This window comes from Ranitomeya imitator, chromosome 10 (genome assembly GCF_032444005.1).
Source record: "Ranitomeya imitator isolate aRanImi1 chromosome 10, aRanImi1.pri, whole genome shotgun sequence".
Taxonomy (NCBI): Eukaryota; Metazoa; Chordata; class Amphibia; order Anura; family Dendrobatidae; genus Ranitomeya; species Ranitomeya imitator.
The window spans coordinates 8,090,585-8,112,611 of NC_091291.1; the positions used below are offsets into that span (position 1 = coordinate 8,090,585).

Consider the following 22,027-nt stretch of genomic DNA (forward strand, 5'->3'; position numbering starts at 1 on the left):
TCATGTTCGTCCTCCGAGTCTTCCATCTCACCCCCATCATTGTCTTCTAGGTCTACCATCTCGCCCGCTTGTTTTCCTTCCTTCCTTCTACCAGCTCATCTTTGTCCTCTGTCTTCCATCTCACCCCCATAGTTGTCTTCAACGTCTGCCATCCCACCTTCATATCATTCTCATTCTTCCTTCTACCAGCTCACCTTCATCTTTGTCCTCTGTCTATCATCTCACTTTTATTATTGCCCTCTTGGTAAGTCATCTCGCCTTCATGTTTGTCCTCCGGGTCTTCCGTCTCACCCCCGTCATTGTCTTCTAGGTCTACCATCTCGCCCGCTTGTTTTCCTTCCTTCCTTCTACCAGCTCACCTTTATCTTTGTCCTCTCAGTCTTCCATCTCACCCTCATAGTTGTCTTCTAGGTCTACCATCTCGCCCTCGTTTTTCTCATCAAGGTCCACCATCTAAACCTCATCTTTGTGCTGAAGGTCTTCCATTTTCCACATCTTCTTGTCTTTTACGTCTGCAGCCTCACCAGATAATTGTCCTCTGTTTATCTTCTCACTTTCATCTTTTTCTTGTTCTTCTTCTCTTTCATCTCATCTTTATTGTTTTTCTATTTGTGTTCCATTGCCTCTTTGTCACCTAAGTCTAATACTTGACATTGTCTTTGCCCTTTCATTTCACCATATCATTTTTATCTTCGTCGTTTTAAAGGGGTTGTCCAGTCTAAAATGAAAAGTCTACCGTCACTCTGTGTGACTGCAGACTTATGATTGAGACCACCAGAGCGCACACTGTGCGCTGCGAAGATTTGCCAGTTTGTGAGCCGGGAATGGTGGTGATGTATGGGATATGCATATTCCCAGGAGGAATCCTTTTAGTGGGTGCGGCCTCGTTCCATACACTTGCATTGAGTGAGGCCGCATCCCGTCTAGTGGGTGCTGCCTCACTCAATACAAGTGTACGGAGCGAAGCCGCGCCAACCAGACGTCTTCTGCCCTGGAGTATGCATAACCATACATCAATGCCGTTCGCGACTCTGAAACAATGCCTGCGCTGGGAGTTTCATAGGTCTACAGTCATACACAGTCACAGCAGACTTTTCATTTTAGACCTGACAACCCCTTTAAGGCTTTTCATTTGACCATCATCTCAATCCTTTGGGTCTACCATCTTTCCTTCATCATTCTTTTCTAGCTCTACCATGTGAGCCTAATTGTTGTCCTACAAGTCCACCATCTAAATCTTAAATGTGTGCTCTAGGGCTACCATCACCCTCTTCTCTCTTCTTAACCTTTCAGCTAACGACCGTCCCTCATAGATGTCTTCTATGTCTACCAGCCCATTCGTCGTCTTTTTCTTCAAGGTCTACCTTTTCATCCTTCTTATCATCTAGTTCTTTCATCTCACTTTCATCATTTTCCTACATGTCTTTCATGCCACTCCTACTTTTGTCATCTAGGTCTACCATCTAACTTTTCTTCTTGTTTTACGGGTCTTCTATCTGACCCTTATCTTTGTCCTCTAGGTCTACCACTTTATCTTTGTCCTGTAGGTCCACTGTTCTGAACCTCATCCTTGTGCTCCGGGTCTTCCATCTCACCCTTATCTTTGTCTTCTAGGTCCATTCTTCTGAACCTCATCTTTGTGCTCCGGGTCTTCCATCTCACCCTTATCTTTGTCCTGTAGGTCCACTGTTCTGAACCTCATCCTTGTGCTCCGGGTCTTCCATCTCACCCTTATCTTTGTCTTCTAGGTCCATTCTTCTGAACCTCATCTTTTTGCTGTAGGTCTTCCATCTCACCCTTATCTTTGTCTTCTAGGTCCATTCTTCTGAACCTCATCTTTGTGCTGTTGGTCTTCCATCTCACCCTTATCTTTGTCTTCTAGGTCCATTCTTCTGAACCTCATCTTTGTGCTGTAGGTCTTCCATCTCACCCTTATCTTTGTCTTCTAGGTCCATTCTTCTGAACCTCATCTTTTTGCTGTAGGTCTTCCATCTCACCCTTATCTTTGTCTTCTAGGTCCATTCTTCTGAACCTCATCTTTGTGCTCCGGGTCTTCCATCTCACCCTTATCTTTGTCTTCTAGGTCCATTCTTCTGAACCTCATCTTTGTGCTGTTGGTCTTCCATCTCACCCTTATCTTTGTCTTCTAGGTCCATTCTTCTGAACCTCATCTTTGTGCTGTAGGTCTTCCATCTCACCCTTATCTTTGTCTTCTAGGTCCATTCTTCTGAACCTCATCTTTCTGCTGTAGGTCTTCCATCTCACCCTTATCTTTGTCTTCTAGGTCCATTCTTCTGAACCTCATCTTTCTGCTGTAGGTCTTCCATCTCACCCTTATCTTTGTCTTCTAGGTCCATTCTTCTGAACCTCATCTTTCTGCTGTAGGTCTTCCATCTCACCCTTATCTTTGTCCTCTAAGTCCACTCTTCTGAACTTCCTCTTTGGGCTCTAGATCCTCTTCTGAACCTCATCTTTGTGCTGTAGGTCTTCCATCTTCTCCTTCTTGTTCTCATATTTTATAATCTCATCCTCATAATAGGTCACATCTATCATTTCATTTTCATCTAAGGCCTCTAGATCCACCACTCACTCTCCTACTTGTCCTCTAGGTCTTCCATCTTTCCCCATATTTGCCCTTTCGCGCCACCATCTTGCCTTCATACCTATTGTTTCGGTCTACCATCTATCCTTCATCATTTTCTTCTGGCTTTACCATCTTACATTTATGTGTAGTCTTCCCGGTCTCAACTTTATCTTAGTCCTCAAGGTTCATATTCTCAACTGTATTCATTGACATCCACAAAACTGTCTTTAGCTTTCTACCGTCTTCATTATGTCCTTTGTCCATCATTGTCCACCTCTTTTTGTCTCTCCGACCTTTTTCCGTCTTGATAATCCACCATCTTAAGATGTCTCACACATTATGCTATTTTCTCTGTGGCTTTCAAACCATCACCAATTACTCCTCATCATCAGTGACCATGCATTACTTTTTTATTCTCCATATTTAGGGCCGCACCTGGTCCGTTTTACGGAGCTATGAAGATTTTCAGGTCCTTGACTCCAACCTTCACCGCTGTATCTTTGACCGACGTTTCTCTCAGTTGCTTGAACTACCCCCTCGCCGTGAACTTCCGTCTCAGGGCCAGGTGAGTATCACATGAAGTGTTTGTCATGTCGTCGGGTTATATTTTACTCATTTTTGTCTCATTTTCCTGCGTGACGTCTCCCACCACCGCTGTGTCCTCAGCTCCTGGCTCCACTTCTTTCACGATATTTGAAGGCTCTTTCTGGAATTGTGGACAGTAACATCAACTGTGGTCCCATACTCAACTGGATGGAGGTAGGACCATGGGCCCACTGTAGATGGTTTGTGGTCTATGCTGGCCAACTCTGTGGTTCTGAATGGCAGGACCCTCCTCTCCTGATTTGGAGGTCCCAGCAGTCTGGTCCATTATGAAGCCCCTTTTTTTTGTAAATCCTTGGTGTTCTCTTCCAGATTGATAATCACGGTAATAGGCTCCTCATTAATGAAGAGGCGTCAATCAACGTTCCCGCGATCGCTGCCGCTCATGTGATTAAGCGCTACACCGCCCAAGCCCCAGATGAACTTTCCTTTGAGGTGAGAAGCCCAGTTCTGTTATGTGTCACGAACTGAAAGTTACACAGTGGACAGAGCCGGGCTGCACAGCAGCACAGAGGATGTCAGGAGAGGGCTGATCATGGGGAAGGAGCATGGTCCACAGCAGCACAGAGGATGTCAGGAGAGGGCTGATCATGGGGAAGGAGCATGGTCCACAGCAGCACAGAGGATGTCAGGAGAGGGCTGATCATGGGGAAGGAGCAGGGTCCACAGCAGCACAGAGGATGTCAGGAGAGGGCTGATCATGGGGAAGGAGCATGGTCCACAGCAGCACAGAGGATGTCAGGAGAGGGCTGATCATGGGGAAGGAGCATGGTCCACAGCAGCACAGAGGATGTCAGGAGAGGGCTGATCATGGGGAAGGAGCAGGGTCCACAGCAGCACAGAGGATGTCAGGAGAGGGCTGATCATGGGGAAGGAGCAGGGTCCACAGCAGCACAGAGGATGTCAGGAGAGGGCTGATCTTATGGAAGGAGCAGGGTCCACAGCAGCACAGAGGATGTCAGGAGAGGCCTGATCTTATGGAAGGAGCAGGGTCCACAGCAGCACAGAGGATGTCAGGAGAGGGCTGATCTTATGGAAGGAGCAGGATCCACAGCAGCACAGAGGATGTCAGGAGAGGACTGATCTTATGGAAGGAGCAGGGTCCACAGCAGCACAGAGGATGTCAGGAGAGGGCTGATCTTATGGAAGGAGCAGGGTCCACAGCAGCACAGAGGATGTCAGGAGAGGGCTGATCATGGGGAAGGAGCAGGGTCCACAGCAGCACAGAGGATGTCAGGAGAGGACTGATCTTATGGAAGGAGCAGGGTCCCCAGCAGCACAGAGGATGTCAGGAGAGGACTGATCTTATGGAAGGAGCAGGGTCCCCAGCAGCACAGAGGATGTCAGGAGAGGACTGATCTTATGGAAGGAGCAGGGTCCCCAGCAGCACAGAGGATGTCAGGAGAGGACTGATCTTATGGAAGGAGCAGGGTCCACAGCAGCACAGAGGATGTCAGGAGAGGGTTGATCATGGGGAAGGAGCAGGGTCCACAGCAGCACAGAGGATGTCAGGAGAGGGTTGATCATGGGGAAGGAGCAGGGTCCACAGCAGCACAGAGGATGTCAGGAGAGGGCTGATCATGGGGAAGGAGCAGGGTCCACAGCAGCACAGAGGATGTCAGGAGAGGGCTGATCATGGGGAAGGAGCAGGGTCCACAGCAGCACAGAGGATGTCAGGAGAGGGCTGATCATGGGGAAGGAGCAGGGTCCACAGCAGCACAGAGGATGTCAGGAGAGGGCTGATCATGGGGAAGGAGCAGGGTCCCCAGCAGCACAGAGGATGTCAGGAGAGGACTGATCTTATGGAAGGAGCAGGGTCCCCAGCAGCACAGAGGATGTCAGGAGAGGACTGATCTTATGGAAGGAGCAGGGTCCCCAGCAGCACAGAGGATGTCAGGAGAGGGTTGATCATGGGGAAGGAGCAGGGTCCACAGCAGCACAGAGGATGTCAGGAGAGGGTTGATCATGGGGAAGGAGCAGGGTCCACAGCAGCACAGAGGATGTCAGGAGAGGGCTGATCATGGGGAAGGAGCAGGGTCCACAGCAGCACAGAGGATGTCAGGAGAGGGCTGATCATGGGGAAGGAGCAGGGTCCACAGCAGCACAGAGGATGTCAGGAGAGGGCTGATCATGGGGAAGGAGCCGGGTCCACAGCAGCACAGAGGATGTCAGGAGAGGGCTGATCTTATGGAAGGAGCAGGGTGCACAGCAGCACAGAGGATGTCAGGAAAGGGCTGATCATGGGGAAGGAGCAGGGTCCACAGCAGCACAGAGGATGTCAGGAGAGTGCTGATCTTATGGAAGGAGCAGGGTCCACAGCAGCACAGAGGATGTCAGGAGAGGGCTGATCATGGGGAAGGAGCAGGGTCCACAGCAGCACAGAGGATGTCAGGAGAGGGCTGATCATGGGGAAGGAGCAGGGTCCACAGCAGCACAGAGGATGTCAGGAGAGGGCTGATCATGGGGAAGGAGCCGGGTCCACAGCAGCACAGAGGATGTCAGGAGAGGGCTGATCATGGGGAAGGAGCAGGGTCCACAGCAGCACAGAGGATGTCAGGAGAGGACTGATCTTATGGAAGGAGCAGGGTCCCCAGCAGCACAGAGGATGTCAGGAGAGGGCTGATCATGGGGAAGGAGCAGGGTCCACAGCAGCACAGAGGATGTCAGGAGAGGACTGATCTTATAGAAGGAGCAGGGTCCCCAGCAGCACAGAGGATGTCAGGAGAGGACTGATCTTATGGAAGGAGCAGGGTCCCCAGCAGCACAGAGGATGTCAGGAGAGGACTGATCTTATGGAAGGAGCATGGTCCACAGCAGCACAGAGGATGTCAGGAGAGGACTGATCTTATGGAAGGAGCAGGGTCCCCAGCAGCACAGAGGATGTCAGGAGAGGACTGATCTTATGGAAGGAGATGGGTCCCCAGCAGCACAGAGGATGTCAGGAGAGGACTGATCTTATGGAAGGAGCAGGGTCCACAGCAGCACAGAGGATGTCAGGAGAGGACTGATCTTATGGAAGGAGCAGGGTCCACAGCAGCACAGAGGATGTCAGGAGAGGACTGATCTTATGGAAGGAGCAGGGTCCCCAGCAGCACAGAGGATGTCAGGAGAGGACTGATCTTATGGAAGGAGCATGGTCCACAGCAGCACAGAGGATGTCAGGAGAGGACTGATCTTATGGAAGGAGCAGGGTCCACAGCAGCACAGAGGATGTCAGGAGAGGACTGATCTTATGGAAGGAGCATGGTCCACAGCAGCACAGAGGATGTCAGGAGAGGACTGATCTTATGGAAGGAGCAGGGTCCACAGCAGCACAGAGGATGTCAGGAGAGGGCTGATCTTATGGAAGGAGATGGGTCCCCAGCAGCACAGAGGATGTCAGGAGAGGACTGATCTTATGGAAGGAGCAGGGTCCACAGCAGCACAGAGGATGTCAGGAGAGGACTGATCTTATGGAAGGAGCAGGGTCCACAGCAGCACAGAGGATGTCAGGAGAGGGCTGATCTTATGGAAGGAGATGGGTCCCCAGCAGCACAGAGGATGTCAGGAGAGGACTGATCTTATGGAAGGAGCAGGGTCCACAGCAGCACAGAGGATGTCAGGAGAGGACTGATCTTATGGAAGGAGCAGGGTCCACAGCAGCACAGAGGATGTCAGGAGAGGGCTGATCTTATGGAAGGAGATGGGTCCCCAGCAGCACAGAGGATGTCAGGAGAGGACTGATCTTATGGAAGGAGCAGGGTCCACAGCAGCACAGAGGATGTCAGGAGAGGACTGATCTTATGGAAGGAGCAGGGTCCACAGCAGCACAGAGGATGTCAGGAGAGGGCTGATCTTATGGAAGGAGCAGGGTCCACAGCAGCACAGAGGATGTCAGGAGAGGACTGATCTTATGGAAGGAGCAGGGTCCCCAGCAGCACAGAGGATGTCAGGAGAGGACTGATCTTATGGAAGGAGCATGGTCCACAGCAGCACAGAGGATGTCAGGAGAGGACTGATCTTATGGAAGGAGCAGGGTCCCCAGCAGCACAGAGGATGTCAGGAGAGGACTGATCTTATGGAAGGAGCAGGGTCCCCAGCAGCACAGAGGATGTCAGGAGAGGACTGATCTTATGGAAGGAGCAGGGTCCACAGCAGCACAGAGGATGTCAGGAGAGGACTGATCTTATGGAAGGAGCAGGGTCCACAGCAGCACAGAGGATGTCAGGAGAGGGCTGATCTTATGGAAGGAGCAGGGTCCCCAGCAGCACAGAGGATGTCAGGAGAGGACTGATCTTATGGAAGGAGCATGGTCCACAGCAGCACAGAGGATGTCAGGAGAGGACTGATCTTATGGAAGGAGCAGGGTCCACAGCAGCACAGAGGATGTCAGGAGAGGACTGATCTTATGGAAGGAGCAGGGTCCACAGCAGCACAGAGGATGTCAGGAGAGGACTGATCTTATGGAAGGAGCATGGTCCACAGCAGCACAGAGGATGTCAGGAGAGGACTGATCTTATGGAAGGAGCATGGTCCACAGCAGCACAGAGGATGTCAGGAGAGGACTGATCTTATGGAAGGAGCAGGGTCCACAGCAGCACAGAGGATGTCAGGAGAGGGCTGATCTTATGGAAGGAGATGGGTCCCCAGCAGCACAGAGGATGTCAGGAGAGGACTGATCTTATGGAAGGAGCAGGGTCCACAGCAGCACAGAGGATGTCAGGAGAGGACTGATCTTATGGAAGGAGCAGGGTCCACAGCAGCACAGAGGATGTCAGGAGAGGGCTGATCTTATGGAAGGAGCAGGGTCCACAGCAGCACAGAGGATGTCAGGAGAGGACTGATCTTATGGAAGGAGCAGGGTCCCCAGCAGCACAGAGGATGTCAGGAGAGGACTGATCTTATGGAAGGAGCATGGTCCACAGCAGCACAGAGGATGTCAGGAGAGGACTGATCTTATGGAAGGAGCAGGGTCCCCAGCAGCACAGAGGATGTCAGGAGAGGACTGATCTTATGGAAGGAGCAGGGTCCCCAGCAGCACAGAGGATGTCAGGAGAGGACTGATCTTATGGAAGGAGCAGGGTCCACAGCAGCACAGAGGATGTCAGGAGAGGACTGATCTTATGGAAGGAGCAGGGTCCACAGCAGCACAGAGGATGTCAGGAGAGGGCTGATCTTATGGAAGGAGCAGGGTCCCCAGCAGCACAGAGGATGTCAGGAGAGGACTGATCTTATGGAAGGAGCATGGTCCACAGCAGCACAGAGGATGTCAGGAGAGGACTGATCTTATGGAAGGAGCAGGGTCCACAGCAGCACAGAGGATGTCAGGAGAGGACTGATCTTATGGAAGGAGCATGGTCCACAGCAGCACAGAGGATGTCAGGAGAGGACTGATCTTATGGAAGGAGCATGGTCCACAGCAGCACAGAGGATGTCAGGAGAGGACTGATCTTATGGAAGGAGCAGGGTCCACAGCAGCACAGAGGATGTCAGGAGAGGGCTGATCTTATGGAAGGAGATGGGTCCCCAGCAGCACAGAGGATGTCAGGAGAGGACTGATCTTATGGAAGGAGCAGGGTCCACAGCAGCACAGAGGATGTCAGGAGAGGACTGATCTTATGGAAGGAGCAGGGTCCACAGCAGCACAGAGGATGTCAGGAGAGGGCTGATCTTATGGAAGGAGCAGGGTCCACAGCAGCACAGAGGATGTCAGGAGAGGACTGATCTTATGGAAGGAGCAGGGTCCACAGCAGCACAGAGGATGTCAGGAGAGGACTGATCTTATGGAAGGAGCAGGGTCCACAGCAGCACAGAGGATGTCAGGAGAGGACTGATCTTATGGAAGGAGCAGGGTCCACAGCAGCACAGAGGATGTCAGGAGAGGGCTGATCTTATGGAAGGAGCAGGGTCCACAGCAGCACAGAGGATGTCAGGAGAGGACTGATCTTATGGAAGGAGCAGGGTCCCCAGCAGCACAGAGGATGTCAGGAGAGGGCTGATCATGGGGAAGGAGCATGGTCCACAGCAGCACAGAGGATGTCAGGAGAGGGCTGATCTTATGGAAGGAGCATGGTCCACAGCAGCACAGAGGATGTCAGGAGAGGGCTGATCATGAGGAAGGAGCAGGGTCCCCAGCAGCACAGAGGATGTCAGGAGAGGACTGATCTTATGGAAGGAGCAGGGTCCACAGCAGCACAGAGGATGTCAGGAGAGGGCTGATCTTATGGAAGGAGCAGGGTCCCCAGCAGCACAGATCCAGTGGACGGTCATAGACTGATTATCTGACTCATACACGATGTCCGGTCTCTGACTACCTCACTACCCCTTGCTCTGCTGACAGGTTGGCGACATTGTGTCGGTCATCGATATGCCCCCGCGGGAGGACACCAGCTGGTGGAGAGGGAAGCACAGCTTCCAGGTGAGTCGTCAGACGGGGGCTGATACAATCTGATCATACATCCGGATGGACAGATCTGCGGTGTATCTGACCTGTATTCTCTCTTGTCCGTCAGGTGGGCTTCTTCCCCAGCGAATGCGTCCAGCTGATCACAGACAGTAAGGACCCGTCTCCCGCTGCAGGTACTGTCCTGTGCGCCCGTTGTGGGGTGTCTCCGCACCGAGGCCATTGCTGTAATCACCCCCTCATACACCGCAGGCTTTCTGCAGAGCTGTGTGTGCGGCCATTGTGGCTCCTTGTGGCTCAGTGTTGTATCCGCTCAGTGATTTCTCCAGTCTCTGTACACAACATGGGTCGGGTTCCTCCTCATTGACCATCACCTCTAGATTGGGAGACCCCGACTAGACAGAGCCGTATCCCCACATCCCGCTTCACCGCGTCATGTTTCCATGTGGTGGAGAATCCCACGGACATGTTTAGTCATATGGTGCACGTCCTTAAGACCACCCCCCGCCTGTACAACTGGTCCTACCATGTCATCGGTCTTTCTTTTTTGCTTTTTCTGAAGGCCCAAAACGTCCATTTTCAGAGGGTCCTTTTTAAATAAGGCCTGTCTGAGCATACCCCACTAATTTGGGCTATAAAGTACTGACTAAGCCAGTAGGACGACCTCTTTTGTGCATCCCGTCGGCCCCATGGAGCGCTCATAGAGGGGCCGCATACGATGTGGTCTAGATATTACCCATCCCCCACCCCATTTTGCATTTTATCTCCTATATAAGGGTCCGTCCTGGTTGCAGGGACCCTATATTCCCGTAGTGATGGCAGCGGTCTCTTCTGTGTGTGTGGTCTCTCTTGCTTGTAGTCCGCAGCGCTCTCGGCTTGTGTGTGCGGCTTTGGCTCCGCTGTCTTGTACCTTTTTGTTACCTGTCTGTCTGTTCACAGAAGGTGATATAAAGTTGTCCATCACATCTCCGCATGGCTCCAACTATCCCAGACCAGGTGAGATACCGAACCCCGCGTCTACCACATTGGCATTTCACACGCCCCATCTGTCAATCCATTTTCCGGTTCTCCGGTCACCGCCGCTGTTTCCGCTCATGGCGTCTTCTCCGCTCTGCAGTATGTCGTCGCCATGGAAAGCTGGCGGGATTACTGCGCAGCTTTATGGCTTCCAGGCCGAGCAAGCAACGCCTGCGACAGCGCGGGATACTCCGGGAGAGGGTGTTTGGGACGGACCTGGGAGAACATCTGCTGGATTCTGGGGAAGAAGGTAAGACGTGACCTCCTAAAGCTAAAAGTGCACTGTCAGCAGTGCCGCACATGGAGGGGCAAGGTCAGGTTTACAGAGAGGTATTGCGTCCAATGTAGTTGTCCATTTATCTACTTCTAATCTTTCTGTTTTTGTGCAGTTCCCAGAGTCTTGGTCTCTTGTGCTCAATTCATAGAAAAATTTGGAGTAGTAGATGGGATTTATCGTCTATCAGGAGTCTCCTCCAACATCCAGAAACTCCGGTAAGTCCCGTGGATGTGCTGATTAGCCGCTGTCACTCACGTCTGACAAGGTGTCCTCCTAGCACGGTTTCCTCCTGCTGGCTGACTACAGGCCAGGATACTGATTTCTCCAAACATCGAGATCCAGAGGCTGCAGGGTTAACATGGACATTTCAGATTAAACTCCAGATGTGTCCTGTTTTATAGATTATATTTTTTCCAATGACTTTTTACCAACAGAGAGGCATTCACCATTAATATTACCAAGAAGTATGACTGCTGCAGAAACATAATTACCGTATATACTCGAGTATAAGCCGACCCCCTAATTTTGCCACAAAAAACTGGGAAAACTTATTGACTCGAGTATAAGCCTAGGGTGGGAAATGCAGCAGCTACCGGTGAATTTCAAAAATAAAAATAGATGCTCCATACCGTTCATTATGGCCCCATAGATGCTCCATATAAAGCTGTGCCATATAGAATGCTGCTGCTGCAATAAAAAAAAATCACATACTCCCCTCTCTTCGCTCAAGACGCCGACGCTTTCAATATTTACCTGCTCCTCGTGCGGCTCCGTCTCCAGCACTGACTACATCACCGCAGCCTCTAACCTGAGTGTCACTGCCAGAGGACGCTAGAGACGGAGCCGCACCGGAGCGAGGAGCACTACTGCTCCTATGTACAAGAATATAACTGCTATAATACTGCCCCTATGTACAAGAATATAACTGCTATAATACTGCCCCTATGTACAAGAATATAACTGCTATAATACTGCCCCTATGTACAAGAATATAACTACTATAATACTGCCCCCTATGTACAAGAATATAACTACTATAATACTACTCCTATGTACAAGAATATAACTACTATAATACTGCTCCTATGTACAAGAATATAACTACTATAATACTGCTCCTATGTATAAGAATATAACTACTATAATACTGCCTCCTATGTACAAGAATATAACTACTATAATACTGCTCCTATGTACAAGAATATAACTACTATAATACTGCTCCTATGTACAAGAATATAACTACTATAATACTGCCCCTATGTACAAGAATATAACTACTATAATACTGCTCCTATGTACAAGAATATAACTACTATAATACTGCTCCTATGTACAAGAATATAACTACTATAATACTGCTCCTATGTACAAGAATATAACTGCTATAATACTGCCCCTATGTACAAGAATATAACTGCTATAATACTGCCCCTATGTACAAGAATATAACTACTATAATACTGCCCCCTATGTACAAGAATATAACTACTATAATACTGCTCCTATACAAGAATATAACTACTATAATACTGCCCCCTATGTACAAGAATATAACTGCTATAATACTGCCCCTATGTACAAGAATATAACTGCTATAATACTGCCCCTATGTACAAGAATATAACTGCTATAATACTGCTCCTATGTACAAGAATATAACTACTATAATACTGCCTCTATGTATAAGAATATAACTACTATAATACTGCCCCCTATGTACAAGAATATAACTACTATAATACTGCCTCTATGTATAAGAATATAACTACTATAATACTGCCCCCTATGTACAAGAATATAACTGCTATAATACTGCCCCTATGTACAAGAATATAACTACTATAATACTGCCCCTATGTACAAGAATATAACTGCTATAATACTGCCCCTATGTACAAGAATATAACTGCTATAATACTGCCCCTATGTACAAGAATATAACTACTAAAATACTGCCCCTATGTACAAGAATATAACTGCCATAATACTGCCCCTATGTACAAGAATATAACTGCTATAATACTGCCCCTATGTACAAGAATATAACTACTATAATACTGCTCCTATGTACAAGAATATATCTACTATAATACTACCCCCGTGTACAAGAATATAACTACTATAATACTGCCTCCTATGTACAAGAATATAACTACTATAATACTGCTCCTATATACAAGAATATAACTACTATAATACTGCCCCCTATGTACAAGAATATAACTACTATAATACTACCCCCGTGTACAAGAATATAACTACTATAATACTGCCCCTATGTACAAGAATATAACTACTATAATACTGCCCCTATGTACAAGAATATAACTACTATAATACTGCTCCTATGTACAAGAATATAACTACTATAATACTGCTCCTATGTACAAGAATATAGCTACTATAATACTGCTCCTATGTACAAGAATATAACTATTATAATACTGCCCCCTATGTACAAGAATATAACTACTATAATACTGCTCCTATGTACAAGAATATAACTACTATAATACTGCCCCTATGTACAAGAATATAACTACTATAATACTGCCCCTATGTACTAGAATACAAGAATATAACTACTATAACACTGCCCCCTATGTACAAGAATATAACTACTATAATACTGCTCCTATGTACAAGAATATAACTACTATAATACTGCTCCTATGTACAAGAATATAACTACTATAATACTGCTCCTATGTACAAGTATATAACTACTATAATACTGCCTCTATGTACAAGAATATAACTACTATAATACTGCCCCTATGTACTAGAATACAAGAATATAACTACTATAACACTGCCCCCTATGTACAAGAATATAACTACTATAATACTGCCCCCTATGTAAAAGAATGTAACTACTATAATACTGCTCCTATGTACAAGAATATAACTACTATAATACTGCCCCTATGTACAAGAATATAACTACTATAATACTGCTTCTATATATAAGAATATAACTACTATAATACTGCTCATATGTACAAGAATATAACTACTATTATACTATTCTATGTACAAGAATATAACTACTATAATACTGCTCCTATGTACAAGAATATAACTACTATAATACTGCTCCTATGTAGAAGAATATAACTACTATAATACTGCTCCTATGTACAAGAATATAACTACTATAATACTGCCCCCTATGTACAAGAATATAACTACTATAATACTGCCTCCTATGTACAAGAATATAACTACTATAATACTTCTCCCTATGTAAAAGAATGTAACTACTATAATACTGCTCCTATGTACAAGAATATAACTACTATAATACTGTTCCTATGTACAAGAATATAACTACTATAATACTGCCTCTATGTACAAGAATATAACTACTATAATACTGCCTCTATGTACAAGAATATAACTACTATAATACTTCTCCCTATGTACAAGAATATAACTACTATAATACTGCCCCTATGTACAAGAATATAACTGCTATAATACTGCCCCTATGTACAAGAATATAACTACTAAAATACTGCCCCTATGTACAAGAATATAACTGCTATAATACTGCCCCTATGTACAAGAATATAACTGCTATAATACTGCCCCTATGTACAAGAATATAACTACTATAATACTGCCCCTATGTACAGGAATATAACTACTATAATACTGCTCCTATGTACAAGAATATATCTACTATAATACTGCCCCTATGTACAAGAATATAACTACTATAATACTGCTCCTATGTACAAGAATATAACTACTATAATACTGCCCCTATGTACAAGAATATAACTACTATAATACTGCTCCTATGTACAAGAATATAACTACTATAATACTGCTCCTATATACAAGAATATAACTACTATAATACTGCCCCTATGTACAAGAATATAACTACTATAATACTACCCCCGTGTACAAGAATATAACTACTATAATACTGCTCCTATGTACAGGAATATAACTACTATAATACTGCCCCTATGTACAAGAATATAACTACTATAATACTGCCCCTATGTACAAGAATATAACTACTATAATACTGCCCCTATGTACAAGAATATAACTACTATAATACTGCTCCTATGTACAAGAATATAACTACTATAATACTGCTCCTATGTACAAGAATATAGCTACTATAATACTGCTCCTATGTACAAGAATATAACTATTATAATACTGCCCCCTATGTACAAGAATATAACTACTATAATACTGCTCCTATGTACAAGAATATAACTACTATAATACTGCTCCTATGTACAAGAATATAACTACTATAATACTGCCCCTATGTACAAGAATATAACTACTATAATACTGCTCCTATGTACAAGAATATAACTACTATAATACTGCCCCTATGTACTAGAATACAAGAATATAACTACTATAACACTGCCCCCTATGTACAAGAATATAACTACTATAATACTGCCCCCTATATACAAGAATATAACTACTATAATACTGCTCCTATGTACAAGAATATAACTACTATTATACTATTCTATGTACAAGAATATAACTACTATTATACTATTCTATGTACAAGAATATAACTACTATAATACTGCTCCTATGTACAAGAATATAACTACTATAATACTGCTCCTATGTAGAAGAATATAACTACTATAATACTGCTCCTATGTACAAGAATATAACTACTATAATACTGCTCATATGTACAAGAATATAACTACTATAATACTGCCCCCTATGTACAAGAATATAACTACTATAATACTGCCTCCTATGTACAAGAATATAACTACTATAATACTTCTCCCTATGTAAAAGAATGTAACTACTATAATACTGCTCCTATGTACAAGAATATAACTACTATAATACTGTTCCTATGTACAAGAATATAACTACTATAATACTGCCTCTATGTACAAGAATATAACTACTATAATACTGCCTCTATGTACAAGAATATAACTACTATAATACTTCTCCCTATGTACAAGAATATAACTACTATAATATTGCCCCTATGTACAAGAATATAACTACTATAATACTGCCCCTATGTACAAGAATATAACTACTATAATACTGCCCCTATGTACAGGAATATACCTACTATAATACTGCTCCTATGTACAAGAATATAACTACTATAATACTGCCCCTATGTACAAGAATATAACTACTATAATACTGCTCATATGTACAAGAATATAACTACTATAATACTGCCCCCTATGTACAAGAATATAACTACTATAATACTGCCTCCTATGTACAAGAATATAACTACTATAATACTTCTCCCTATGTAAAAGAATGTAACTACTATAATACTGCTCCTATGTACAAGAATATAACTACTATAATACTGTTCCTATGTACAAGAATATAACTACTATAATACTGCCTCTATGTACAAGAATATAACTACTATAATACTTCTCCCTATGTACAAGAATATAACTACTATAATACTGCCCCTATGTACAAGAATATAACTGCTATAATACTGCCCCTATGTACAAGAATATAACTACTAAAATACTGCCCCTATGTACAAGAATATAACTGCTATAATACTGCCCCTATGTACAAGAATATAACTGCTATAATACTGCCCCTATGTACAAGAATATAACTACTATAATACTGCTCCTATGTACAAGAATATATCTACTATAATACTGCCCCTATGTACAAGAATATAACTACTATAATACTGCTCCTATGTACAAGAATATATCTACTATAATACTGCCCCTATGTACAAGAATATAACTACTATAATACTGCTCCTATGTACAAGAATATAACTACTATAATACTGCCCCTATGTACAAGAATATAACTACTATAATATTGCCCCTATGTACAAGAATATAACTACTATAATACTGCCCCTATGTACAAGAATATAACTACTATAATACTGCCCCTATGTACAGGAATATACCTACTATAATACTGCTCCTATGTACAAGAATATAACTACTATAATACTGCCCCTATGTACAAGAATATAACTACTATAATACTTCTCCTATGTACAAGAATATAACTACTATAATACTGCCCCCTATGTACAAGAATATAACTACTATAATACTGCCCCTATGTACAGGAATATAACTACTATAATACTGTTCCTATGTACAAGAATATAACTACTATAATACTGCCCCTATGTACAAGAATATAACTACTATAATACTGCCCCTATGTACAAGAATATAACTACTATAATACTGCCCCTATGTACAAGAATATAACTACTATAATACTGTTCCTATGTACAAGAATATAACTACTATAATACTGCCCCTATGTACAAGAATATAACTACTATAATACTGCTCCTATGTACAAGAATATAACTACTATAATACTGCCCCTATGTACAAGAATATACCTACTATAATACTGCTCCTCTGTACAGTGTGTGCTGGTATTTGTCTGGCTGCTGTCACTTTTCCCGTCTCTCTCCAGACATGAGTTTGATAGTGAGCGGATCCCGGATTTATCCCGGGATACATATCTGCAGGACGTGCACTGTGTTAGTTCCCTGTGTAAGCTTTACTTCCGTGAGCTCCCGAACCCTCTGCTGACGTATCGTCTGTATCATCCGTTCACTGTGAGTAGACGCTGTAGTGATTTCGGGGGATTGTCCGTCCCCTTATTACTACATGCTGTACTGAATATAACAGTGTCTGCTCTGATGAACCATTGCACTTTGTTGCCTCCATTAGGAAGCAATGTCCGCCGTCGCTGAAGAAGAGAAGCTCATTCGTGTCCATGACCTCATCCAGCAGCTTCCCCCTCCACATTACAGGTAGAGCCATATTGGAAAGTGATGTGTTAACTGTGTGCCTTCTCATATAAGGCTCTGATTTCACTGTAAGTACAACCTGTATTTTTTATCTCTACCCCACAGGACCCTTGAGTACCTGATGAGGCATCTGTCCTGTCTCAGCACGCACAGCGACCGCACCGGCATGCATGCTCGGAACCTCGCCATTATCTGGGCTCCTAATCTCCTTCGGTGAGTCCAGCATACCCAACCATTGTCCTTCTGAGGTTAGAGGCAATGATGGGGAATGTAGTACTGTGTGCCTCTCACAGACTAGGCTGAGTTACAGCAACTCAGGAGACAGTATCACTCATGAAATGGTTAAATGCATGAAAGTTTAGAACATTTGATGCCATGAAATTCCTTTTTATCTACATCTAGTGATATTTTATATCTCTCTCAGGTCCCGGGATATGGAGTCTGTTGGAATACCAGGGGCTGATGCCTTCCGGGAAGTCCGGGTACAATCGGTGCTGGTGGAGTTCCTGCTGTGTAATGTGGAGACTCTATTTAGTGACACCTTTACGTCAATTGGTAAGACATTTACCTGTCTCCATTCGCTCTGTGCCTCAGCTGCTGCCCTCTTTTCTTGCATGTGACTTCAGTCTGTTTTACTGACTCTGCCACCTTTCCAACCCTCTGAAGGCAACCTATAAATTTTGATCTAGGTACTGAGTATGTATTAGTATTAATGCATTGTAGAAACTTGTAGTTGATAAATTTCTAGAATGGGAGTTTACATTAAACTAGAAAGAATTAGGAGCAGTAATGGGCACGTTCAACACCCCACACTGTCCTAAAAAGTTATATTTAGAAAGCTCTGACAGTCAGCTTTTGTGATGATACTTTCTTAGGCTGCTTATGTGCCTTTTCAGGCAGCACGGGCTGAAATCCTCTGCACTCTTTGCTTTCTGTAGCTAAAAGACAGGTGTGTAGAAAGAATTAGGAACAGTAATGGGCACGTTCAACATCCCACACTGCCCTAAAAAGTAATATTTTGGAAACTCTGACATTCAGCCTTTGTGATAATACTTTCTTAGACTGCTCATGTGCCTTTTCAGGTGGCACGGGCTGAAATTCTCTGCACTCTTTACTTTCTGTAGCTAAAGACAGGTGCTCACAATTTTTTTTTTCTTGCCTGTCATGCAGCACCAGCTTTTGCCAACCTTCCTCCTGAGCTGATTTTCTCTTCTTGCATCCTTCTACGCCTTGGCAGCGCTTCAATTAGAAAATTAGAATTGGCCGCTAAGGTTTAGCACCTAAATCCATTTCTGTCTACTTTTGTATTTCCCTTTTTTTTTCTCTTTGCAAACTTCTTAATACCAGCAAAACAGTCCGGCCTCCGTCGAGCTTCTTGCACGTCCGTAAAGATTCACCTGTTAACCTTAGCCGAAGCTTGGTGCCAGGCCAAGAAGAAGACAGGCCCTTCAGAGATACCCCCAGATGGACTTAGAGAAAAATCAGAGACAGAGCTCAAGACTGACACCTAGTGGTAGAACTCAGAAGTGACATGGATGCTTTTAATTTAATTTTATTTTTCTAGCAAAACAGAGAGGCCGAAGCTTCAATGTGTTTTTATAAGTTTTACCTTTTTCCTGATCCCTCGGGACTACGTTGCAATGGCGCTGGAAGCTTTTATATAATGGTTTATAATGAAATGTATCAAAAACTTTAACTTATTATTAGGCTTTAAAAAACGCTGGTACAGATGTTTTTGCCATATTCCATATGTCTGTGAATGATGACAGTCCCGACAGCCTCAATAAAAATGTTTTCCATTGACTTGGTTCTATACTTAGGTTTTTTTTATTTCATTCTTTTAAGTTCTCACTTGTAACTTTTTCCATTTTATTACTTCTGTTATGCTTTTTAATCCTTTTTATTGTTTGTACAATTTCCTTCACTTGCAAATATTTCAGGCTCCTTTCCCTCCCAATATTTCACAATACTTGAGAATCTATGCAGAGTGCATCTTAAGAAGGTTTGAGATGTCTTCATGAGATTTTTGTACAAAGAGCCACCTTTAAACATCGTTCACACCCCCATTACGGCAACCATAGATTTTTATATTCGCAGTACCAGAGAAGGGTTGCATTCTCACAATGAGTGTCCCACCCCAATCTACAGTGCAAAAAATGGAAGAAGTAATGAAGATATGCAAAATATTCTGATACATTGTAGCTATGGAGGTGGAATGTCACTTTAAGGAGGATTTGTCATCAGGTCAAAAGTGAACAGTTTTTGCTTCTATTTTAATCCACTACTCCCGAGTACTCCATTTTTTCTTAAATCCGCCATACTTTTCCTTAGATATGGGCGTTTTAAGCTAGACCTAGTTTTTATGGCCTTAACCAAGAGGGTATTAATCACAAAGTAATTATGTAGAACAACGGAAAGATACGCCCACGAGAAGTCTTGTGTGCCACGCCCACGAGGAGTCTTGTGTGCCACGCCCACGAGGAGTCTTGTGTGCCACGCCCACTTATAAAGACCATAGAAATCAACAGTGAATAAAAAAAAAGGGAATACACAAGGGGAAAGCGGTAATAAAATTACCGCAAAAACTGGCCAATTTTGACCTCACAATAACATTTTCTATAACTAATACTTTTTATGCAGACATAGTATAAAGAGTATGTCTGCCAGACGTAATAAAGGTAAAATCCATCCAAAACTACTACTACATCAACCACTTTTAGAGCTCCTTACTTAAAATCTTTGTCACAACTTTCTAAGCGAAGCTCCAGTGATTTTTATTGGTTCTTTATTTAGAATATTGTGTAGAGATTTCCATTAGGCAGCACCAAAATGTTATGAGCTGTAATTCTCTCTTCTGTCCTTACAGGTCGGTGTGGGCCAATAAGACCTCGCTCTCTGATGGGTGGTTGTCCATCGGGTCGCCTTGTAAGTCTGCAGGAGGCTCAGGCACGGAGTCAGAGCCAAAGGGAGGCAGCCGAGAAACTAGGAGCTGAAAAAATTTTACCCAACAAGCAAGAGAGGGTGGTAGAGAGCAGTGATGAAAGGTAACACATGGGCCCCTACGGTAACTACTATAATACTGCTCCTATGTACAAGAATAGAACTACTATAATACTGCTCCTATATACAAGAATATAACTACTATAATACTGCTCCTATGTACAAGAATATTACTACTATAATACTGCCCCTATGTACAAGAATATAACTACTATAATACTGCCCCTATGTACAAGAATATAACTACTATAATACTGCCCCTATATACAAGAATATAACCTCTATAATACTGCCCCTATATACAAGAATATAACTACTATAATACTGTCCCTATATACAAGAATATAACAACTATAATACTGCCCCTATATACAAGAATATAACTACTATAATACTGTTCTTATGTACAAGAATATAACTACTATAATACTGCCCCTATGTACAAGAATATAACTACTATAATACTGTCCCTATATACAAGAATATAACAACTATAATACTGCTCCTATGTACAAGAATATAACTACTATAATACTGCCCCTATGTACAAGAATATAACTACTATAATACTCTATGTACAAGAATATAATTACTATAATACTGCTCCTATGTACAAGAATATAACTACTATAATACTGCCCCTATGTACAAGAATATAACCTCTATAATACTGCCCCTATGTACAAGAATATAACCTCTATAATACTGCCCCTATGTACAAGAATATAACTACTATAATACTGCCCCTATGTACAAGAATATAACCTCTATAATACTGCCCCTATATACAAGAATATAACTACTATAATACTGTCCCTATATACAAGAATATAACAACTATAATACTGCCACTATGTACAAGAATATAACTACTATAATACTGCTCCTATGTACAAGAATATAACTACTATAATACTGCCCCTATGTACAAGAATATAACCTCTATAATACTGCCCCTATGTACAAGAATATAACCTCTATAATACTGCCCCTATGTACAAGAATATAACTACTATAATACTGCCCCTATGTACAAGAATATAACTACTATAATACTGCCCCTATGTACAAGAATATAACTACTATAATACTGCTCCTATGTACAAGAATATAACTACTATAATACTGCCCCCTATGTACAAGAATATAACTACTATAATACTGCTCCTATGTACAAGAATATAACTACTATAATACTGCCCCTATGTACAAGGATATAACTACTATAATACTGCCCCTATGTACAAGAATATAACTACTATAATACTGCTCCTATGTGCAAGAATATAACTACTATAATACTGCCCCTATATACAAGAATATAACTACTATAATACTGCCCCCTATGTA

The 22,027-nt window shown here is 43.5% G+C and overlaps 1 protein-coding gene across 2 annotated transcripts in view; it reads left to right on the forward strand.

Moving 5' to 3' along the window:
• ARHGAP33 (Rho GTPase activating protein 33) overlaps nucleotides 1-22,027 on the forward strand; it is a 73,477-nt gene that overhangs the window by 23,277 nt on the left and 28,173 nt on the right. For both annotated transcript variants that reach the window (XM_069741735.1, XM_069741737.1), the window contains 13 exons: nucleotides 3,012-3,149; nucleotides 3,251-3,343; nucleotides 3,500-3,622; nucleotides 9,507-9,584; nucleotides 9,679-9,745; nucleotides 10,509-10,565; nucleotides 10,687-10,836; nucleotides 10,976-11,078; nucleotides 17,338-17,482; nucleotides 17,598-17,680; nucleotides 17,783-17,890; nucleotides 18,102-18,232; nucleotides 20,544-20,721. In XM_069741735.1, coding sequence (XP_069597836.1) covers nucleotides 3,012-3,149; nucleotides 3,251-3,343; nucleotides 3,500-3,622; nucleotides 9,507-9,584; nucleotides 9,679-9,745; nucleotides 10,509-10,565; nucleotides 10,687-10,836; nucleotides 10,976-11,078; nucleotides 17,338-17,482; nucleotides 17,598-17,680; nucleotides 17,783-17,890; nucleotides 18,102-18,232; nucleotides 20,544-20,721 — 1,454 coding nt within the window. The remainder of the gene's footprint in view (nucleotides 1-3,011; nucleotides 3,150-3,250; nucleotides 3,344-3,499; nucleotides 3,623-9,506; nucleotides 9,585-9,678; nucleotides 9,746-10,508; nucleotides 10,566-10,686; nucleotides 10,837-10,975; nucleotides 11,079-17,337; nucleotides 17,483-17,597; nucleotides 17,681-17,782; nucleotides 17,891-18,101; nucleotides 18,233-20,543; nucleotides 20,722-22,027) is intronic.